At 42.4% G+C, this 17201-nt stretch overlaps 1 protein-coding gene across 1 annotated transcript in view; it reads right to left on the bottom strand.

Moving 5' to 3' along the window:
* GADL1 (GAD like acidic amino acid decarboxylase 1) overlaps positions 1 to 3530 on the bottom strand; it is a 146871-nt gene extending 143341 nt beyond the window's left edge. The window contains exon 1 of the mRNA XM_027088309.1: positions 3363 to 3530. Coding sequence (XP_026944110.1) covers positions 3363 to 3515 — 153 coding nt within the window. The 5' untranslated portion in view covers positions 3516 to 3530. The remainder of the gene's footprint in view (positions 1 to 3362) is intronic.
* Positions 3531 to 17201: the final 13671 nt, after the last annotated feature.

Raw genomic sequence — 17201 nt, forward strand, 5'->3', positions numbered from 1 at the left:
TGCACCATCAATAGAACTGAGAAAGCTGTAGCACATCAAGGATGAGGGAGAGCAATGAGCCAAAGGCCATCCTGAGGTTTCCAGCTTGCACACGGGTTGATGGTGGATGGGGTGGGGTGGGGATGATGATTTTAGGGCACATTTAGTCCAAGGCACCTTCAGGACACCCAAAAGGGGTGTAGCAGTTGGACTGAAGCTCTTGTAAAAGATCAGGAACAGAGTTCCAGGCATCCATTATAATATGACACAGGTGACACAGCTCAGAGGGAACCTACAGGAAGAGGGGAAGGCGCAGGGTCTCACCTGGGCGGTGCCAACGCATGAGAAATGGTCAAAGGGAGAGGAGCTCAGTTGTGAGTTGGAGGACAAGCCAGGGAGGCAGGGAGAATCCCAGGAGAGTTTTGTGCTACTAAACAAAGGAAGAAGGATGCTTGAAGGAGGAGACGGTCATCACTGTCAAATCCTGCTGAGAAGCCGACTTAGACAAAGCCTGAGAAGTGCTCCTGTGATTTATCGACAAGGAGGTGTCCTTGGCAAGAGCATTTGACTAAGGGAGGTGGGAGTGGAGGCCAGATTGTGTGAAGTGAGGATGTAGGAGGTGAGGAAGTAGAGGGAGGGGGGCAGTGTTGACAATCTTTAAAAAGTTTCGCTGTGGAGGGGAGGAGAGAGACAGGGGGGCCTCCAGGGAATAAAGACCAGCATGTGGGAGGCTGGGGAAAGCAAGAGGAAATACCAAGTCATGCGAGAGGTATGAAATCAAACTCTCAGCTTAGAACCAAAATGGGCAGAAGTAAATCAAATGGGCTGAGCCCATCAAAAGGAAGGACTATGGGTTCATGTAACGTGGATGAATCTCCAGCACATTTTGCTGAGAGAAAATAGCAAGACTCCAAAGGCTACTTGTGATATGATTCCATCTACCTTACCTTCGGAAAAGGCAAAAACCACAAGGACAAAAACAAAAAACAAAAAACCCACAGATCAGTGATTACCAGGGGCTAGAGGTGAGGGGAGCGGTTGACTATGGAGGGGCACGGGGAAATAAGGGGGGTGATGGACCTTAATCTGTATCTTAATTCTGTTCATGGTTACAAGACTTGTCAAAACTCATAGAACTGCACACCAAAAGGAATACATTTGACTGAATGTAAATTACAGCCCAATTAAAAAACAAACAAACAAACAAACAAACAAAAAAAAGTGGCTGATAAAAAGTGTCTATCAAAGAGGGTGCTAGTAATAATCATCTATGTGTGGGGACCCATCCTATCCTCAGGTCACCTTTGAAAGGGGACTTGTTGAATCTCTGACCAAGTAGGCTAAGTCAGCAGCATAAAATCCTCACCTCCCTCTCCCAACCTCAACATAACTTTCAAGCCAGCTTCATATGGATGCATGTCTACTATACTGCAATGGGCTTGGGGTTGCTTAATGGACAACTTAGGGTCTTAAGCCTACCCTTCTCATCCTACCTCCCATTAGGGCCCTGTATGAGCCCTTCTTTCTAGATGAAGGGTCCTCTTAGTGTATTAAATACCTTATCCTATTACAACTCTCTCTCTATCATTTACCTCCCGCTTTCTTCAACACACCTGTGCTGACTTCTCTCTGTCCATCAAAACCTTACTTCACCTTCAGACTCTGCATCAAAGTTCAAGGTGCCCACTCCTCAGTGAAATCCCCAAACTCTGCCCAAATCACGCAGCATTTATCACATTCTTATTGGGATCCCCTGTTCTCTATCCCAACAAAAACTTGTTCTCCCAATGAGATTAAAATTCTGTTCAAAGCTGAACCTTTTTCTTACTTTTCTTAATATCCCCCAGGCCCAAATGTAATGCTTTACCCTTAGCTAACACTCAGTTAATATTTAATGACTGAATAAAGGCCGATATAAACAAAGTTCCAGGGGAGTAGTTTACTCCAAAGTAAAGCAGGTCCAAAATATTCCCCAAGTACAAAGAAGACAGGAAAATATGCAATTATAAGTACATATCAGGAAACACTTCCAGTGACTTTGCCTTGAATTTAACCATTCCAAGATCATGGGTCATTTCTATTTTCCTATTAGTTTTCCCGAACGCATGTTACCAAAAATTCAGCATACCACTTCACATTCAAAATTATTTTTTTAAATGACATTTATTTCTCCTGATAAAATTGAAATGAAAATCTCTCCCTCCATTTCCTGATAATCTGATTCCAGTATGAAAGGTGATCAATGTGAGAGAGGTTAATTTTGAGATTTTAAGAGACGTATGGAGGAATCATTAAAAGCACAAACTCTGGGCTTCCCTGGTGGCGCAGTGGTTGAGAGTCTGCCTGCTGATGCAGGGGACACGGGCTCTTGCCCCGGTCCGGGAAGACCCCACATGCCACGGAGCGGCTGGGCCCGTGAGCCATGGCTGCTGAGCCTGCGCGTCCGGAGCCTGTGCTCCGCAATGGGAGAGGCCACAGCAGTGAGAGGCCCGAGTACCGCAAAAAAAAAAAAAAAAGCACAAACTCTGAAGCCAGCCTGCCTGGAGTTTAGTATCAGCTCTGAGACTTGCTAGCATGTACTTTGGGGCAACGTACTTGACCTCTTGTGCCACATTTTTTCCCTTGTCTCTAAAATGGAGTTAATAAATAGCACCTGCATCTTAGGGGTCTTTAATGATTAACTACACAAACACATGGATTAAATACACAAATGCGTATGGAATAGTTCTTAGAATATCACCTGGCACGTAGTAAGTACTGTTAAGAATAGATGTTATTAGTGGTACTTCCAATATCAATTTGCATCTGAATTTGGGTCTGAATTTGAAACCTAGAACCAGTCATTGGTACCAGTCAGAAGTCAGACTTCACAACCCAAGATTTCTAGTCTGAGCTCAGACAAGGTCCTGGTAAAGACCCTCAGATAAATTTTTAAACTTTTCACACTTTTTCTACCTTCTGCTTGGTTTTCCCTAGTAACATAAAGAATATGCGCAAGAAAATGGAAAGCAGAGTGTGCTTTGGAGAGTGTAGAAAGCAGATCATTGGGTGGTTTATAACCTATATTGTTATCTGGGGTGAAAGCTTCATCCTGTGCTTCACAGCCTTACCTGGTTAAACTCTGGGTCTCAGCCAATTTCCTGACACATGCTGGGTGGCAAAGTAAAAGTCAACCCTCCCAGGAAAACAGAGACTGGGTGGGGTTCTGGAGGCGGGGATGGGGTGGGGAGTAGATACAAACTTTGGTATCTGGGCATCCCCTTGAAACAAAGGTATAGAGGAAATGAAAGCATGATTCCCATTTCCCTTACGTCTAGCCAGCCAGGTTTGGTTAAAACCTATCTTTCGCATTCTTAGCGTTCCTTATAGGTTTTTATATTTACCTTCTCATTGATGTCTGTAGCCTTCAAAACCACCTCTTCCATTATTAGTCTACAGGCCTCTTCGACAAATTTTTCTCCTGCTTTTGCATCTGTTGTGGGGCCATTCAGTATGACTCCATCCACGAAAACAGTGTTCTTCCTGCTGGGAACCATCTCTTGTGGATCGATATCTCCTGGAAGCACACAATCAAACCATGTTTGAGAGATAATCTAATTCGAGCACAGAACAAAACACAGGGGAAATGGCTCACCGTCCCACCTTCAAAGGGCATACCTTCTTTTAATACATTTGAGGCATTGAAGCTGACAGCTTCTTATGGTGCCCAATGGCATGACAGAGTTAAAGAAAGAAAGTTCCATTTTCCATTCCTGCAGCATCTTGTTTAGCATCAGGGAGCGTGGAGGAGCTCAAGCAACATAAATTCAACCCATTTTACTCACTCATACAAACATCTTTCAGACACATGTACAAAAAGATCTTTGTAAACACAAGCCCATGTCTAGTTCGTGGGCACACACTCTCTTGTAATTTAAGGATGACCATACCTTTCCTTTTCATAAGTGATTCCTAAAGAAGAAGAAGTAATGTCAACATGCCTTTTCTCTTAACTTTACGTTTTAAGCCTGTGATTAAATGCCCTTCTGCCTTGTCTATGAAACCCCTCGTTAAACCCACTCGGCCATTTCCTACTGAGAGAAGGAGAAAAGAATGTGAGCAGTGTCGCAATTCCTGTAAACCCATATTTATAACACCTTTAAACTTTTCAAACTTGCAATTTAGGCAGAAGGATGGAGCAGGACATTTTCAGGACTGGACAGTTGCCAGTCAGTGACTAAAGGTTAAAAGTCAACATGGAAATCTATATCTGAGAATAAAGGTTACTGCCTACCCAAAATAGCCCTCCTCCAAAATAATTCTGGCAACTTAATCCAGATATTCAACCAATATCTGCCTCAAGCTCTGACTCGACTGTGTTCTCTTTTTCTGATCACTATCCCTTTCCTCCTTATAATGTATATGTTCACTGAGTTGTGGAAATTTACAGAAACAATTTTTAAAAGTATTTTTCAGCACCTCAGCTAGCACAGCACCTCACTTATTCTTTGTAAATACACCTTAAATATGCTGATGGTCTGTATTTCAAACATTTTTATACTTATTGAGGGTTCTAACTGTATTAACAGTTATTATACCCTGGAGCCCATCTTCTCCTCGCAGTTAAATGTTTGGTACAATTCCGTGGTTTCCTAAACCCTTTAATTCTATGACTGGCAAACTCAAATGGTGTCCACGAAGACAGATAAAAATGTCACCAGAAGATTCCCCAATTTGAGAAAGATAGAATCTGTAGCAAAGGATCAATCTTTTATCCTCACACCCAAGGGTAAACCATTCAGAGCTCCCACGATGAATTTCAGTTCCATCCTTCACTTTCACTTATGTTTCACTTGAAAAGATGTATTTGACTTGGTTTAGGACAAATGGTGAAGCCCTGGAGTTGAGCTTTTGGATGGAAATGCTCTACACCTAAAGGCACTTTCCTCCCCCCAAATTTTAGGTCGTAAAAATAAATTGGAAAAGAGGGCAATTATTCAGGGAACCCTGTTTATGTAAGTGGGCAGTGCTATTATTAAGCACATGGAAAAAGTTCAATTTTTTTCTAACCTCATTAGTAGGATTTCAGGTTTTTATTGCCCAGGGAATAGCAACCACTCTGTAGGCCTCTCAGAGTTTCCCTCTCTCTCTCTCTCTCTCTCTAACACACACACACACACAAATGTCAAACACCCACTTGAAACCAGAATAGCAGAGAAATTGAAATTAAAATTGTCTGTTTCTCCACAGCCATCAATTACAGAAATCGCCTATAATTCAAACAATTATATAGGAGAAAATATTACTTTAAAAAAACTAAATAGAATTGGGTATAAAGTATGCGTCTTTTCTTGATAGATATGTTTTATTTCTATTACCAGATGTGATCATGTCGCTCTTTCCCCACTACATTTGCCCAACTGGAAAAGACCCTCCGGAGATTGAACAGTCAGTCAAGCTGTGATCTTCTGGGGATGCACACCCAGGACCTCCCATCTAACTGCTAGAGTTGATAGCGGTAAATAATGAAATTGTTCAATGGGAGGAGTGTTCCATGAAGAATATACCCAGAATCTGTCTGCTCTTCATTCCCCGCTCCCTTATCACCATCAAACACTTGGGTTAGCCTTTCAACTAACCCTCGGCTGCCACCCTGCCCTATGTACCGTGTAGACAATTCTCAACATAGTAGCTCCTATGTGTCTTTGAAAAGATGGCACATCACATGATGACTCCTCTATTCAAACCATTCAATGACCCCTTATCTCAACAAATTAAAAGTCAAAGTCCTAATAATGACCTCTAAGGCTTTAAATGAACTCCTCCCCCATTATCTCTTGGAACTCAAACCTCATCTCTTATTCCTGCCCTCAAAGCTCACCATGTTTCACCCACCTTCTCCTCTTCACTCTTCCTCGACTCTTTTCTTAAACACCAGCTTCTCAGCGAGGTGTCCCCGATGACCCCATTTCACACTGCACCACTCCCCTCCCCCACCTTCTTTCTCTGCTTTATTTGACTCAAGAGCAGTGACATACAATTCTTATTAATTTACTTGTTTAAATATTGTCTCTGCAACAGAGGTTTTGCTCTATGGGAACATGAGCTTGTGTCTGTTCCACAGCACCCAGAATGTGCCTGGCAGTTTGCAGGAGTTCCATAAACATTTGTTGGCTATTAAACTTAAAAAGCCCGGGACCCTGGTTCCCTCCACCATTCAGTGATCATGTCCCTTCCTCTGAGGTGCCATCACAGGTTGCCAGCCCTAAGCGAGGAGGAAACACCTTCGCTGGAATAGGGCAGACATGGAACTCCATTCATGGGCTAGAGAAGGGGCAGCAGGGGCTGCAAGAAGGACCTGGAGAACAGGGTCAACAAGGCAAAACTGAGTTTGCAGTCTGGGTTATCAAAAGAAACAGTTGGTGAGAGGCTCTCACTTTCCTCCCTGAGCTGTTCTTTTCACCAAGGCCACTCCTACTCTCTCTTTTCCCTCCTTCCCTTTTTTGTAGTGATATGACTTCTGAAAGTCAGTCCATAACAAATCTCATTCCAGGAACCGCAATTCCAAGCGTGGAAGCCAGTCAATCCTGAAACACTCCAACTTCTGAATTTCCACCAATTCCTCAACTCCATACTTTCCAAACCCTTATCTATATAAGCTCAACTTCTGTTTTGTTTAAAGAGATGCCCAGCTCTGCCTTGCTGAACAAACAATAAATTCAGCTTCAAATATTGTTTCAGAGATTCAGTCATGGCCTCTTTCATTGACATAGGAGTAAATGAATTAATACAGACGAAGACCTAAAACAATGCCTGGTGTGTAGTGGGCACTCAATAAATGTTAGAAATATTAGCTAACTCAGTAAGTGTAAGTTAATAGTAGTAGGCAGTCAAGACTATTTATTTATTTCTTTTATTTTTTTTTTCGCGGTATGCGGGCCTCTCACTGACGCGGCCCCACCCACACCCCCGCCGCGGAGCACAGGCTCCAGACGTGCAGGCCCAGCGGCCATGGCTCACGGGCCTGGCTGCTCCGCAGCACGTGGGATCCTCCCGGACCTGGGCACGAACCCGCGCCCCCGGCATCGGCAGGCGGAATCCCAACCACTGTGCCACCAGGGAAGCCCAAGACTATTTATTAAATACATAAACAAACAGGAGTAAATTACATGTGACAGTAAGCAATGACAGTAGAAAGGGAGATCTCAGAGTAATCAGATGCTCAGGGTAATGAACTCTAAAGTGGCTGGTGAGTTATCCCCTGGAAGAATGGGAAGACGAAGGCTCAGTGGGAAGGGACTGTCCTTATGAAGAGAGTTGAACTTCTGGCAACAGCCAAGCAGTTCAGCCCACATGGGGTGGGCAGCTGTCCAGACTTCCCACCTTGCACCGTGGTTATCTGTGTAGAGGTTTTATTTCTTGCACCAGATTGTAAACGCCTACAGAAGGGATCCATGTCTCAATTTTCTGGACATTCCAGAAAACCGTTCAGCCGTTGGCATTCGTAGGCACTCAGCAACTCTCTGAGGACTGGCTGAATGTATTGTTATCCTGGAGGTCATCTTATCTAACCCTTTCATACAGTCCCCCAAATCCCCTCCCCAACCCAGTGGCTGATACAACAGGAGAGCTGAGTTCTAGTCTCTCAGGTTCTTTGATCCTGGAATAATATATCCTCTCTGTGCTTCAGTTTCCTCATCTATAAAATAGGAGATAACCCGAGGAAAGTGCTGGGCTGGCTGCACTCTCACTTACACTAACAGTACTGAAATATACTAACATTGCAGGTGGGTTTAGGGACCACTGTTCTGGTTGACCTCTAAGATGCTTCCAGAATCTTAACATCTTCGTTTGCCTGGCTTCCTTCTTATCCTTTAATAATTATGTTTTTCATTTCAACAAACGTGTTACTCACCTACCATGTGCCACACAGCAGGTGGGGGCTAAAGACAGGAATTGGATCATCTCCTTGAGGATCTCAAAGTCTCTTTGGGGAGTTAGGTGCTGGAAATTTACAAGAATAAAAGACATGTGGGGTAGGCTCTGTTCTAAAAATTTTATAGATTTAGCAAATTTAGTTGTCACAAAATTTCCAGTTAGTTACTCAGTTTTATAGTTGAGGAAGCTGAGACACAGAGGGTTTAATTGGCTTGCCCAGGGTCACAGAGCTGGTAAGTAGTGAAACTGGGGTAAATAATATAATATATTGAAGTTCTACAAAGGAGCAATGAGATACTGCTCTATGGGCATCTACAGTTTGCAAGGCAGTGTTAGAGAGTTAGTAATGACAGCAAGATGAATTAGACTCGGTGCCTGTCCTCGGTAATTGAGAGCCTCAGAGTTTGAATAATGCAATAGAATATAAAGGGTGTCAAGTGCCATGAGAAGGATACCAATAAAATGTTTTGAATGTAAGCAATGTAGACATTTAGGGTTAAGGCTTAGGGTTATAGGAGAAGTTGAGGTATCAGAGAAGGCTTCTGAATTGGAAGACCTGTCTTCTCTTTAAATATCTGCAGTAAGAAATAATAATAATTTTAAAACCTCATTACAAAGTTATAATTTTAAAACCTCATCTTAGAGTAGCAAGTCCATGACAAACAGCTGTGAGTGGTCACAAAACTTCTCCTACAGTGACTCAATATGCATTTGTGTCATTTCTTCAGGCTTTTACACTAGTTGGGTAGACAAAGCAAGTCTAATTTCTCTTCCACGGGACTCTAATCGAAACACATGAAGACCTTTACCAACTCTCATCTAAATCTCTTATTCTGCCAGTTAAAACTGTTCCAGTTTCTTCCATGGATCTGAGAGACCATGGTTGTTAGTCTGGGTCAGTTTATTTCTATCTTACAAAATGAGGCATACCCCAGGTGTGGTCTCACCAACTCAAAATACAGTGAATTGGTATTTCCCCTTCTCTGGTCTTCATGATTCCATTAGTAAGGCTTCTATTAGCATCCTAGTTGATTCCAAAGCTTAAGCTTTGAAACCAGGCAGATCCTGGCCCCAATTCTAACCATGTTGCTGTGATCTTACCCATATCACTTAACTTGCATGTGATCCAGATTTCTTATCTGGCCAACAGAGAAAATAGCCATGCCTATTGCACTGAGTCATTGGGAGGGTTGAATGTGGCCGTACGTGCAAGCTGCAGAGCCAACTGCCACGAGTAGAGTACAGGACACAGAGTATGGGGACCTTTACTGTGGCTAAGTCTACATGAACTCTTCCAGCACCCACATTACACTGCTGGCCCAGGTAAAGTTTAGAATCAATAGCCTTAGGTCTTTGTCAGAAGGTCTGCCAATAAGAGCCAAGCTTCCCATATGAGATTCTTCAATTGTTAAGAGTAAAACAGCACTAGGAAAATAACTCTTGCTTCCAAAGGATGGAAACAGGAACAATGGATCAAAAGTGAATCCAGGCATCTGGTGGGGAGGCCAAGGAACTCTTCAGAAAACTTGTGCCAAAGACATTGGGGCCCCAGGGAGAGCTGAGGGTCAGGATCTGGAAAGCCCAGTAGGCCAGTCCAAGATAGGAATGAGAAGCAAAACCTGGGAAAAGAGGATAGTATTAATTAATAAATTAATAAGGGCCTACCGTGTACCAAGCACCAGCCTGGTGCCTGGGAATACAGAAATTAAAAAACACAGAATCTCTGCTCTCAAGTTGCTAAAAGTCTTGAAAGACAATATCCAGGGGGCCAGGGAGAAGAAAAATAGAGCTGAACAAAAGTCGAAGAGACATTCTTCTGTTCTGGAGTTTTCCAAGTCAGGTGTCTCTTCTAAGCTCAAAAAAGTGCACACCTAATTTAGTCAATGTACCTGGTCCTGTAAGACTTATACATTGTTTGCATCCCTTTTGAATTTCACAACCATTTTAAGTCATTTTTGTTGTCTTAGAAACAACACGCCAATGCCAGGGTAACTACGAGCAGTCTACAAGGAAGAAGGTTATAGGAAATAAACAAATATTAAGAAATAACAATAATACAAAGCAGTGGCCACAGAAGCTCTGAAGGTGTGGGTAGTAGCAACACGTACAGGGCCTGAGTGTCTGAATCTAGCTCTGTGATTGGTAGAATCATAGACCTGACTTAGAGACCAAACCATGTCCACAGTACAGCCCCCAAATATGAAGTCACAGGAGAAAACGGCAAAACTATGCTCACAACTTTAGTCAGCTAGAGATGGGCACCCAAAAAAAAGAAAAGAAAGAAAGAAAATTTAAATCACTCAGTCTCATTTTGGGGGTTAAGCTCTCTTTAGTTGAAATATACAGTGAGTTAATACTTCTTTCATTTATACTTCCCAAAATATTTACTGAATACCTGCTATGCATAAGACACTGGGGTAGGCACTGTGGGAGACTCAAAGATGGATCAGACACACAGACAGTGACTTCAAAGTCCAATAAGGAAAATTAGACACGTTTATGAATACCTAGAATCCCATCCAGAAGGTATAAAGCATGATACTTGAGGTCAGACAAAGCACACACTGAAATTCCAGAGGAGGGCTTCTGACTGTAAGAAGCAGAAAGTCCTCTTAGATGATATTTAAGATGGTCCTTCATTCAACCATTCAGCAAATACTTACTTAGTGCCTGTTATGTTCAGAACACTGTGTGAGGCATTGGAAGCCAAGCCATGAACAAGAAGACACAAATTTACATTTACTTGGGATGGATGGGAGACATAGTTAATAAAAAGGCAAACAGATAAATAATTAAAATAACTGCAGACTCTAATAAATGCTCTGAAGGAAATTACCTGAATGACTTGATAGGATGAAAATAAGGAGGTATTTCAGATCTGATCAGGGGAAAGTATTTCTGAAGAAGAAACATTTGGATTGAGATGCAAATGAGGAGAAGGTTCCAGATGTAAAAAGACATGAAAAGAGAATAGTCCAGAAAGAAGGAACAAAAAATGCAAATAATCTATAAATTGTCCTTCTAAAGGAACAGAAAGACATCAGGGTAGCCCAGTGTGAGGACGAGGGGAAGGAGGAATAGAGTGAGCTTTGGAAAGACAGACGGGGAGCAGGTTAGGTAAGGTGTTTTATTCTAAAAGCAACAGGTAGCCACTTAAAGATTTTAAACAAAGGAGTAACATGATCTGGTTTACATTTCTAACAGATTTCTCTGGTACCTTGTAGAGGATGGACTGTCTGAGTGCAGATGTGGAAACAGGGAGATTGCTTAGGAGGCTACTACAGAAGTCTGGGCAACAGAGAATGGTGGCTTTGATCCAGAAGATGTAGGAAAAGCATTGCAATCTGGGAAATTTTGGTGGTAAAGCCAAGAGGACTTGCTGATGAAGTGGGTGCAGGGGGTCAAGAAAACAAAAGACTCTTAGATGATAGGGCCTTATGCTGATACAGGGACCACTGGAAAAGGGCAGTCAGGTCAATGTGTGGTAAGGTGGGGATGGAGAATCAAGATTTTTGACTGATTTGTAGAAATTGGTTATGATGAGGTAGAAACAAAGATTATGGCAAGGACTTTCATAACCAAAAAGGAAACTGAACTAGGCAAAAAAATGTGTGTGTGTGTGTCTGTGTCCAGGAAACCTCAAGTACTTCTGTTTGTCCAAGGGGCAGGGTCTGTAAATGGCAGAAGTGACTGACTGCTGAGAGGTGACATGGGCACCAATCTTGCAGGAACCTCACTGGAGACTGAGGAATGTGTATGTTACTTGGTAGGCAATAGGGAGCCATTGAGAACTTCTGATGGGATAAGAGGAGTGCTTTAGAAAGATGAAGTGGGTACCAGTGTCGAGTTTAGGTGGGAAATCAAGAGTTCAAGTTGGGGAGACATGATGGCAATAATCCAGGCCAGGGAGAGGGAGGACATGGACTAGATAATAGACAGGATGGGGGGTTATATTTATTTTGACTTCTCACCTACAATATTATTACTGCAAACTTGAAGTCAGGAATCCCGTGTCTTTCTAATGAGCCCTACAACTGTACATGGATAGTACAGTTTTCTATCCTCCAGTAAGTCTATGTTCTAAAATGACCTTTGGATGAAAGGTGACAGAATAAGATAGAAAAAGGTAATTCTGTGTATCCATACATCAGCTCCTCTCTTGCAAAGCATGGATGAACACAGAACATTTCAGAACATGTTCCCATTACCCTGGGTTTTATTTTATGAGACCCTGTTGTGTTAGCATCTGGGATGTCAGTCAAAGGACTCCGATTCTGTGGAAACACCAAGGCATGCCCTTTAACAAAAGAGCTGGGTCCATCAACACCATCCATTCGCTGAGAGGACAATCTTCTTAGAAGGGAGTCTCTAAGGAGCTCCTTAACATAGCTGTCAGTGCCCTGCCAATGGCCAATAAGTGCATGGTCACCATATACCCTATTTATTTATTTTTAATTTCAAAAATGTTTTCCTTTCACTGGGCACCAGGCCAGAAATTGGGTAACCTTCTGATGTTTTCAGGAGAGTAGGATTCCCCGAGACACCTACTCCTATGGCTTAAGTAAACATTACTTGACGGGATCTACATGCTGGTATTGTAAGTCTTAGCTTGTCATATTGATGGCCAGCCCGTGAAACCACCCCCAGCCATCATCCCCCCTCTACACCTTATGAACCGATGGGTACTACTTCAGCTTACAGGGACGTGAATGCAGCCAGGCTCTATGAGAAAACTGGACTGGCATACACATATAGTAAATTCCAGCCCAGGCTGGAGAACGTGGCTATGGATGGTGTCCTTTCATCTCGCTTATCAGCACCATGCTACCCAGAAGCTGCTCTCACCATGTCTGCCCCCTCCTTCACTGGCCACTGCCCCCCAGCGTCACCATTTCTGCTGGCACTTCCCCCTCTGCCGTCTTGGCTCTGTACCGTCTCTGACTCTTCATCTAGTTTCTTGCCTACATATAGGCAAGAAACATTACATTTGACTTGTTGCTTTAACAGTGACTCCTGTGTTTTCTGAGATTTGAGGATGAGTAGGGAGAACGTCCATTTTGAGTTTGCTTGTTTGCTTGGGGAATTTTTGGCCTAATCGGCATCCCAACTGGAACCACTCTTCCCCCCAGGACACAGTCTGGGCAGCACTGTCAGTTAAGGTTTTCCCCTTTCATGCTATCTCCAAGTCTCAAGTATTCCAGATCTCCAGAGTTGCCTTGGCTCCTGTCTTTTCCAAGGCCTCATTATTTAGCTCTCTCTCCAATTCTGTGAGTTCTCCCAAATCCTTCCAGTCAACTCCCCCTTCTAGTGAGCAAGAGTCTTTCTGTGTTCTGTGAAAACAGAGAACCATAACTAATATTCTGAAAAACTTGACTTCTGTAGAAATTCCCAACTAAGGAAAGTTAAAGACAACTACACACAGCTTAATAAGTATATTCTCTGTACCTTCAGAGTTTCCCACCTATTTTAATTGTTCTGCAAAACTTAGAGGTCATCCGGGTCCTGTCAAAAAATAAATATTGCATTTTTTCTCTTTTTTAAAATATTCCACTTATGTACAAGTCAGGATGTTTGTGGCCAGTGGGTAGAGCACTGTCTTAGCAAAAAAGAGTCTAGACAGCCCTGCCAAAAAGAAATACAATTCCAGCCACCTGTGTGATTTTTATCTTTTCTAGCAGCTCTTCTAGTAGTAGTATGGCAGAAAGGGAACAAAAATATAATTGCATTTAGAAAATAACAATAGTTAACATTTATTGGATACTTGCAATGGATCAGGTACTGAGCTAGGTACCTTATATGTGTTGCTTCATTTAATTCTCATAATAATTATCTTCATTAACTCAATTTTACAGGTAGGAAAACTGAGGCCAGAGAGATGAAGAGAATTATAAGTGACAGAGCCAGAATTCAAAGCCAGGCAGCCTGAGTTCGGGTATCATGTTCGTAATGACTATATTCTACCTTTTTCCAAAAAAAGGTGAATAAAGAGATATTGTTTCTCATGTCTTATCAACCACTCTAAACTATTTGGACACATATTTTATACTCCTAAAGCAATAAGCAATTATCTGGGAACTATGTATTAAATTGCAATGTGCTGCAATGTAATATATAGTTTTAAAACCAATTTGCTCAAGTGTTGACTGCAGGATTTTAAATGATTCCACTTAACCTGCAATTTAAGTGAAAATTTAAATACATGCTATAAATGGGTACCTCATTTACATTATCCATTGATTAACTCTGATGTAATGCTCATTTGTGCCCGGGGTACTGCCTCCTAGCCTAGGCTTTTGGAAGGTCGTCTTCTAGGTCAGTAGTGGGCAATTACTCTCAGCTCAGTATTTCAACACACATGCTATGACATTCACACGTGGCCACCCTCAAATGCAGAGAACATCACTTACCAAAACCTCTTTATGGAGTGCATTACATGAGACTGGAAAGAATATACTGAGAAGCTGCTTGGGATGGCAATAAGGCCTCTCCAAGAAGCATCTTTAAGTGAAAATAGATGGTCTAAACTGCCTTCTTACTTGCAGGGCAAATGCATTGCTAAATGGGGTATGCAAATTTGGGTTCGGAGATGAATTGCTCAGTAGAGAAGAGGGTGAGGCAACTACCAGCATCTTTCTCCTCATCCTTTATGCTACACAGACTCAGCCTCACCTCCATATAAAATCAGAGCAAATATTCCAAAATTTTAACCTACCTGGGAGCCAACACAATCACATAAACTGCATTATAGGTGGTGCCCCTGAAATGGCAAACGTGGCACCTCTGGGGGATGCCCACACATCTCATTGCTACTCTTATGTTGATAAGTGAGGCACTCACAGAACACTGCATAAAAGACCATGAAGGCATTGGTCTGGGCTAGTCTACAGCTGAGACCCAATGAGGCATGAGTTTAGAGCCATCTAGAATATGTGCCAAGGTGGGGTTTTGGCCAATTTTGTGTAGGATCATGGGATCTTAGAGCTTGCAAAGCACTTACAGATAATTTGGGAAATGTCCTCATTTTGAATTTGAGGGAACTGTGATTCAGTGGCACACAGACTGTTTGATGTTTACGTATCCCCTTCTGTAAGTCTATTGGATCCTCTAAGGGCTGTCCACACTATACCTCTCAGAAGTATTTAGAACCTATTTCACATAATAATAGCTACTATTTATTCAGCCCTTCTATGTGCCAGGTTTTGATAAGTCCTTTACAAACAGTAGCACCTTTATCCTACACAACAACCCTGTGAAGATACAAACAACTAAAACCCACTCTGGTTAAGTTAAGCAGAAAAATAATTTATTGGGAGGGTGTGTAAGTTATCTATAGTTGTGTAACAAATGACCCCAAAACTTAGTGGATTAAGTCAACAAAGATGTATTATTTCCTGTGATCCTGTGGCTTGGCTACGTCTGGGTAGTTTTTCTGGTCTTCCCTGTGCTAACTCACACACCTGCAGCAACTTGTATGTTGGCTTGGAGCCGAGTTCACAGCTGGGAAGACTGAGATAGCTGGACCTCTCTCTCCTTGTGGGCTTTCATTATCCAAGAGATTTGTTGGGTCTTCCTCAGAAGGTGATGGCAGGTCTGAAAACAGTGAAGGAAAAAGCTGACAAGCTTCTTGAGATCTCAGATTGGATGTCACACAACTTTTTTTTTCTTTTGTTACTTTTGACACACTCTGTTGGTGAAAGCAAGTCACGAGGAAAATTGTACTCAAAGGTACAGGAAAAGCTCACCTCTTGGTGACAGAAGGCAACATCAACATTGCCAAGTGTATGCATTCTAGGAAGAAAGGAATTTGAAGCCATCTTTGCAATCCATCAGAGCCTACCCCCCGACCACAAATTATTCACATTCCTCCCATCTACAAAATACGCTCATTTCCATCCCAGGACCAACCCAAATCTTATCTCATTATAGAAACAGACTTCAATTCTGGGATCTCATGAGTTGTATCAAGTCTACAGACAGACAAGGCTGTTAAATTGCAGCTGCTCTTGATCCAGGGACCCATAAACGAAAACACAAGTTATCAGACACCACACACAAACAGTGAGAAGAACAGGATAACTGCCACAGACACACCCAGGAAAGAATGAAAGGCCCAGGTCCAGGCACCGACCCATAGCAGTTCTGAAATCTAGCAAGGCGTATATTGCATATATTGAATGTGGTCTGGTTCTGCCCTCTGGGATGGTTTCCTAACCCATTATTCTTTGTGACTCTTGGCTCTGCAATCCGGCAGAAGCGAAGAAACATCCCAGCCTCTGTGATATTCTTTGAGGTCGCATACAATGATGGGTAGTCGCAGACATGCAGCAGTGAGCTTGGCCTCACTCTCTTCTTCTCTCATCTGGACGCTTGGTTCTGGTTCCCCCGAGATGGCAACTACACAGAGAAACAACTTTCTTCCTCCAGCTCCTTTGACAGTCACACTTTGGCAACTGTGTATGCCAGCATTCACGGATTCCCACACAAACTCTAACCTGTCCATTCTTGACGGTGCTTCAGGAAGGCTGGTTAGTGACTTTTCTGTGACTTCCAACTTGCCCTTGTGGAATTTTCCTTTCACGGCTCCTCCTACATTTGTGTAAGGTTTAATTCCAATAATAAAGTCCTTATTCCACAATGCGTCTTACATACAACCTGTTACTGCATTTAATCTTCATCACAGCTGTACAAGTTATAGACATCCCCATTTTACAGACAAGGACACTGAGGCTCAGAGAAGTTAGGACACTTTCCCATGATTTCACAGCTAAAATATGTCAGAGCTCAGATTTTACCTCAGATTTATCTGATTCCCAAGCCTATACATGTAATTCCTATTCTCCATCTACTGGGAGAAAAGGGATGGGAACAGTGGTGTGCTGCTAAAATTGTTTCTGAAGAAAAATAGATCCTGATAGATCTATTTCAATGTTATGGTATTCCCATCAAGCTAATTTCAAGGTACCAATAGTTTACAAACTGGCTTACAACATTTCTGAATATCTGACACTCATGAGCTGGTACGAAGTGGCTTCTGCCCACCACGGTATAGGGATCTAGGAAAACAAAAAAGGTCTTCAATAAGGAAATGTAATCATAGTTAACAAAAGTTGGGTAAGGTGGTTCTTTGGGTGTCTCATTCATGTGCAAGCTACCTGATTTCCAAGTGCTAGCACTTTCATCTCTTTGCCTGTGGCCTTTCTAATCTGCCCACTTACATAGCAAATCAGAAGCTCTGAAAAATTAATACCCATATCAGCATCCCTCAATCAACAAGCCATAAAAATTAATGTGTAAACATCCAGCTC

This window comes from Aethalodelphis obliquidens, unplaced genomic scaffold (assembly GCF_003676395.1).
Source record: "Aethalodelphis obliquidens isolate GAN/ISIS:26980383/991018 unplaced genomic scaffold, ASM367639v1 scaffold62, whole genome shotgun sequence".
Classification (NCBI taxonomy): domain Eukaryota; kingdom Metazoa; phylum Chordata; class Mammalia; order Artiodactyla; family Delphinidae; genus Aethalodelphis; species Aethalodelphis obliquidens.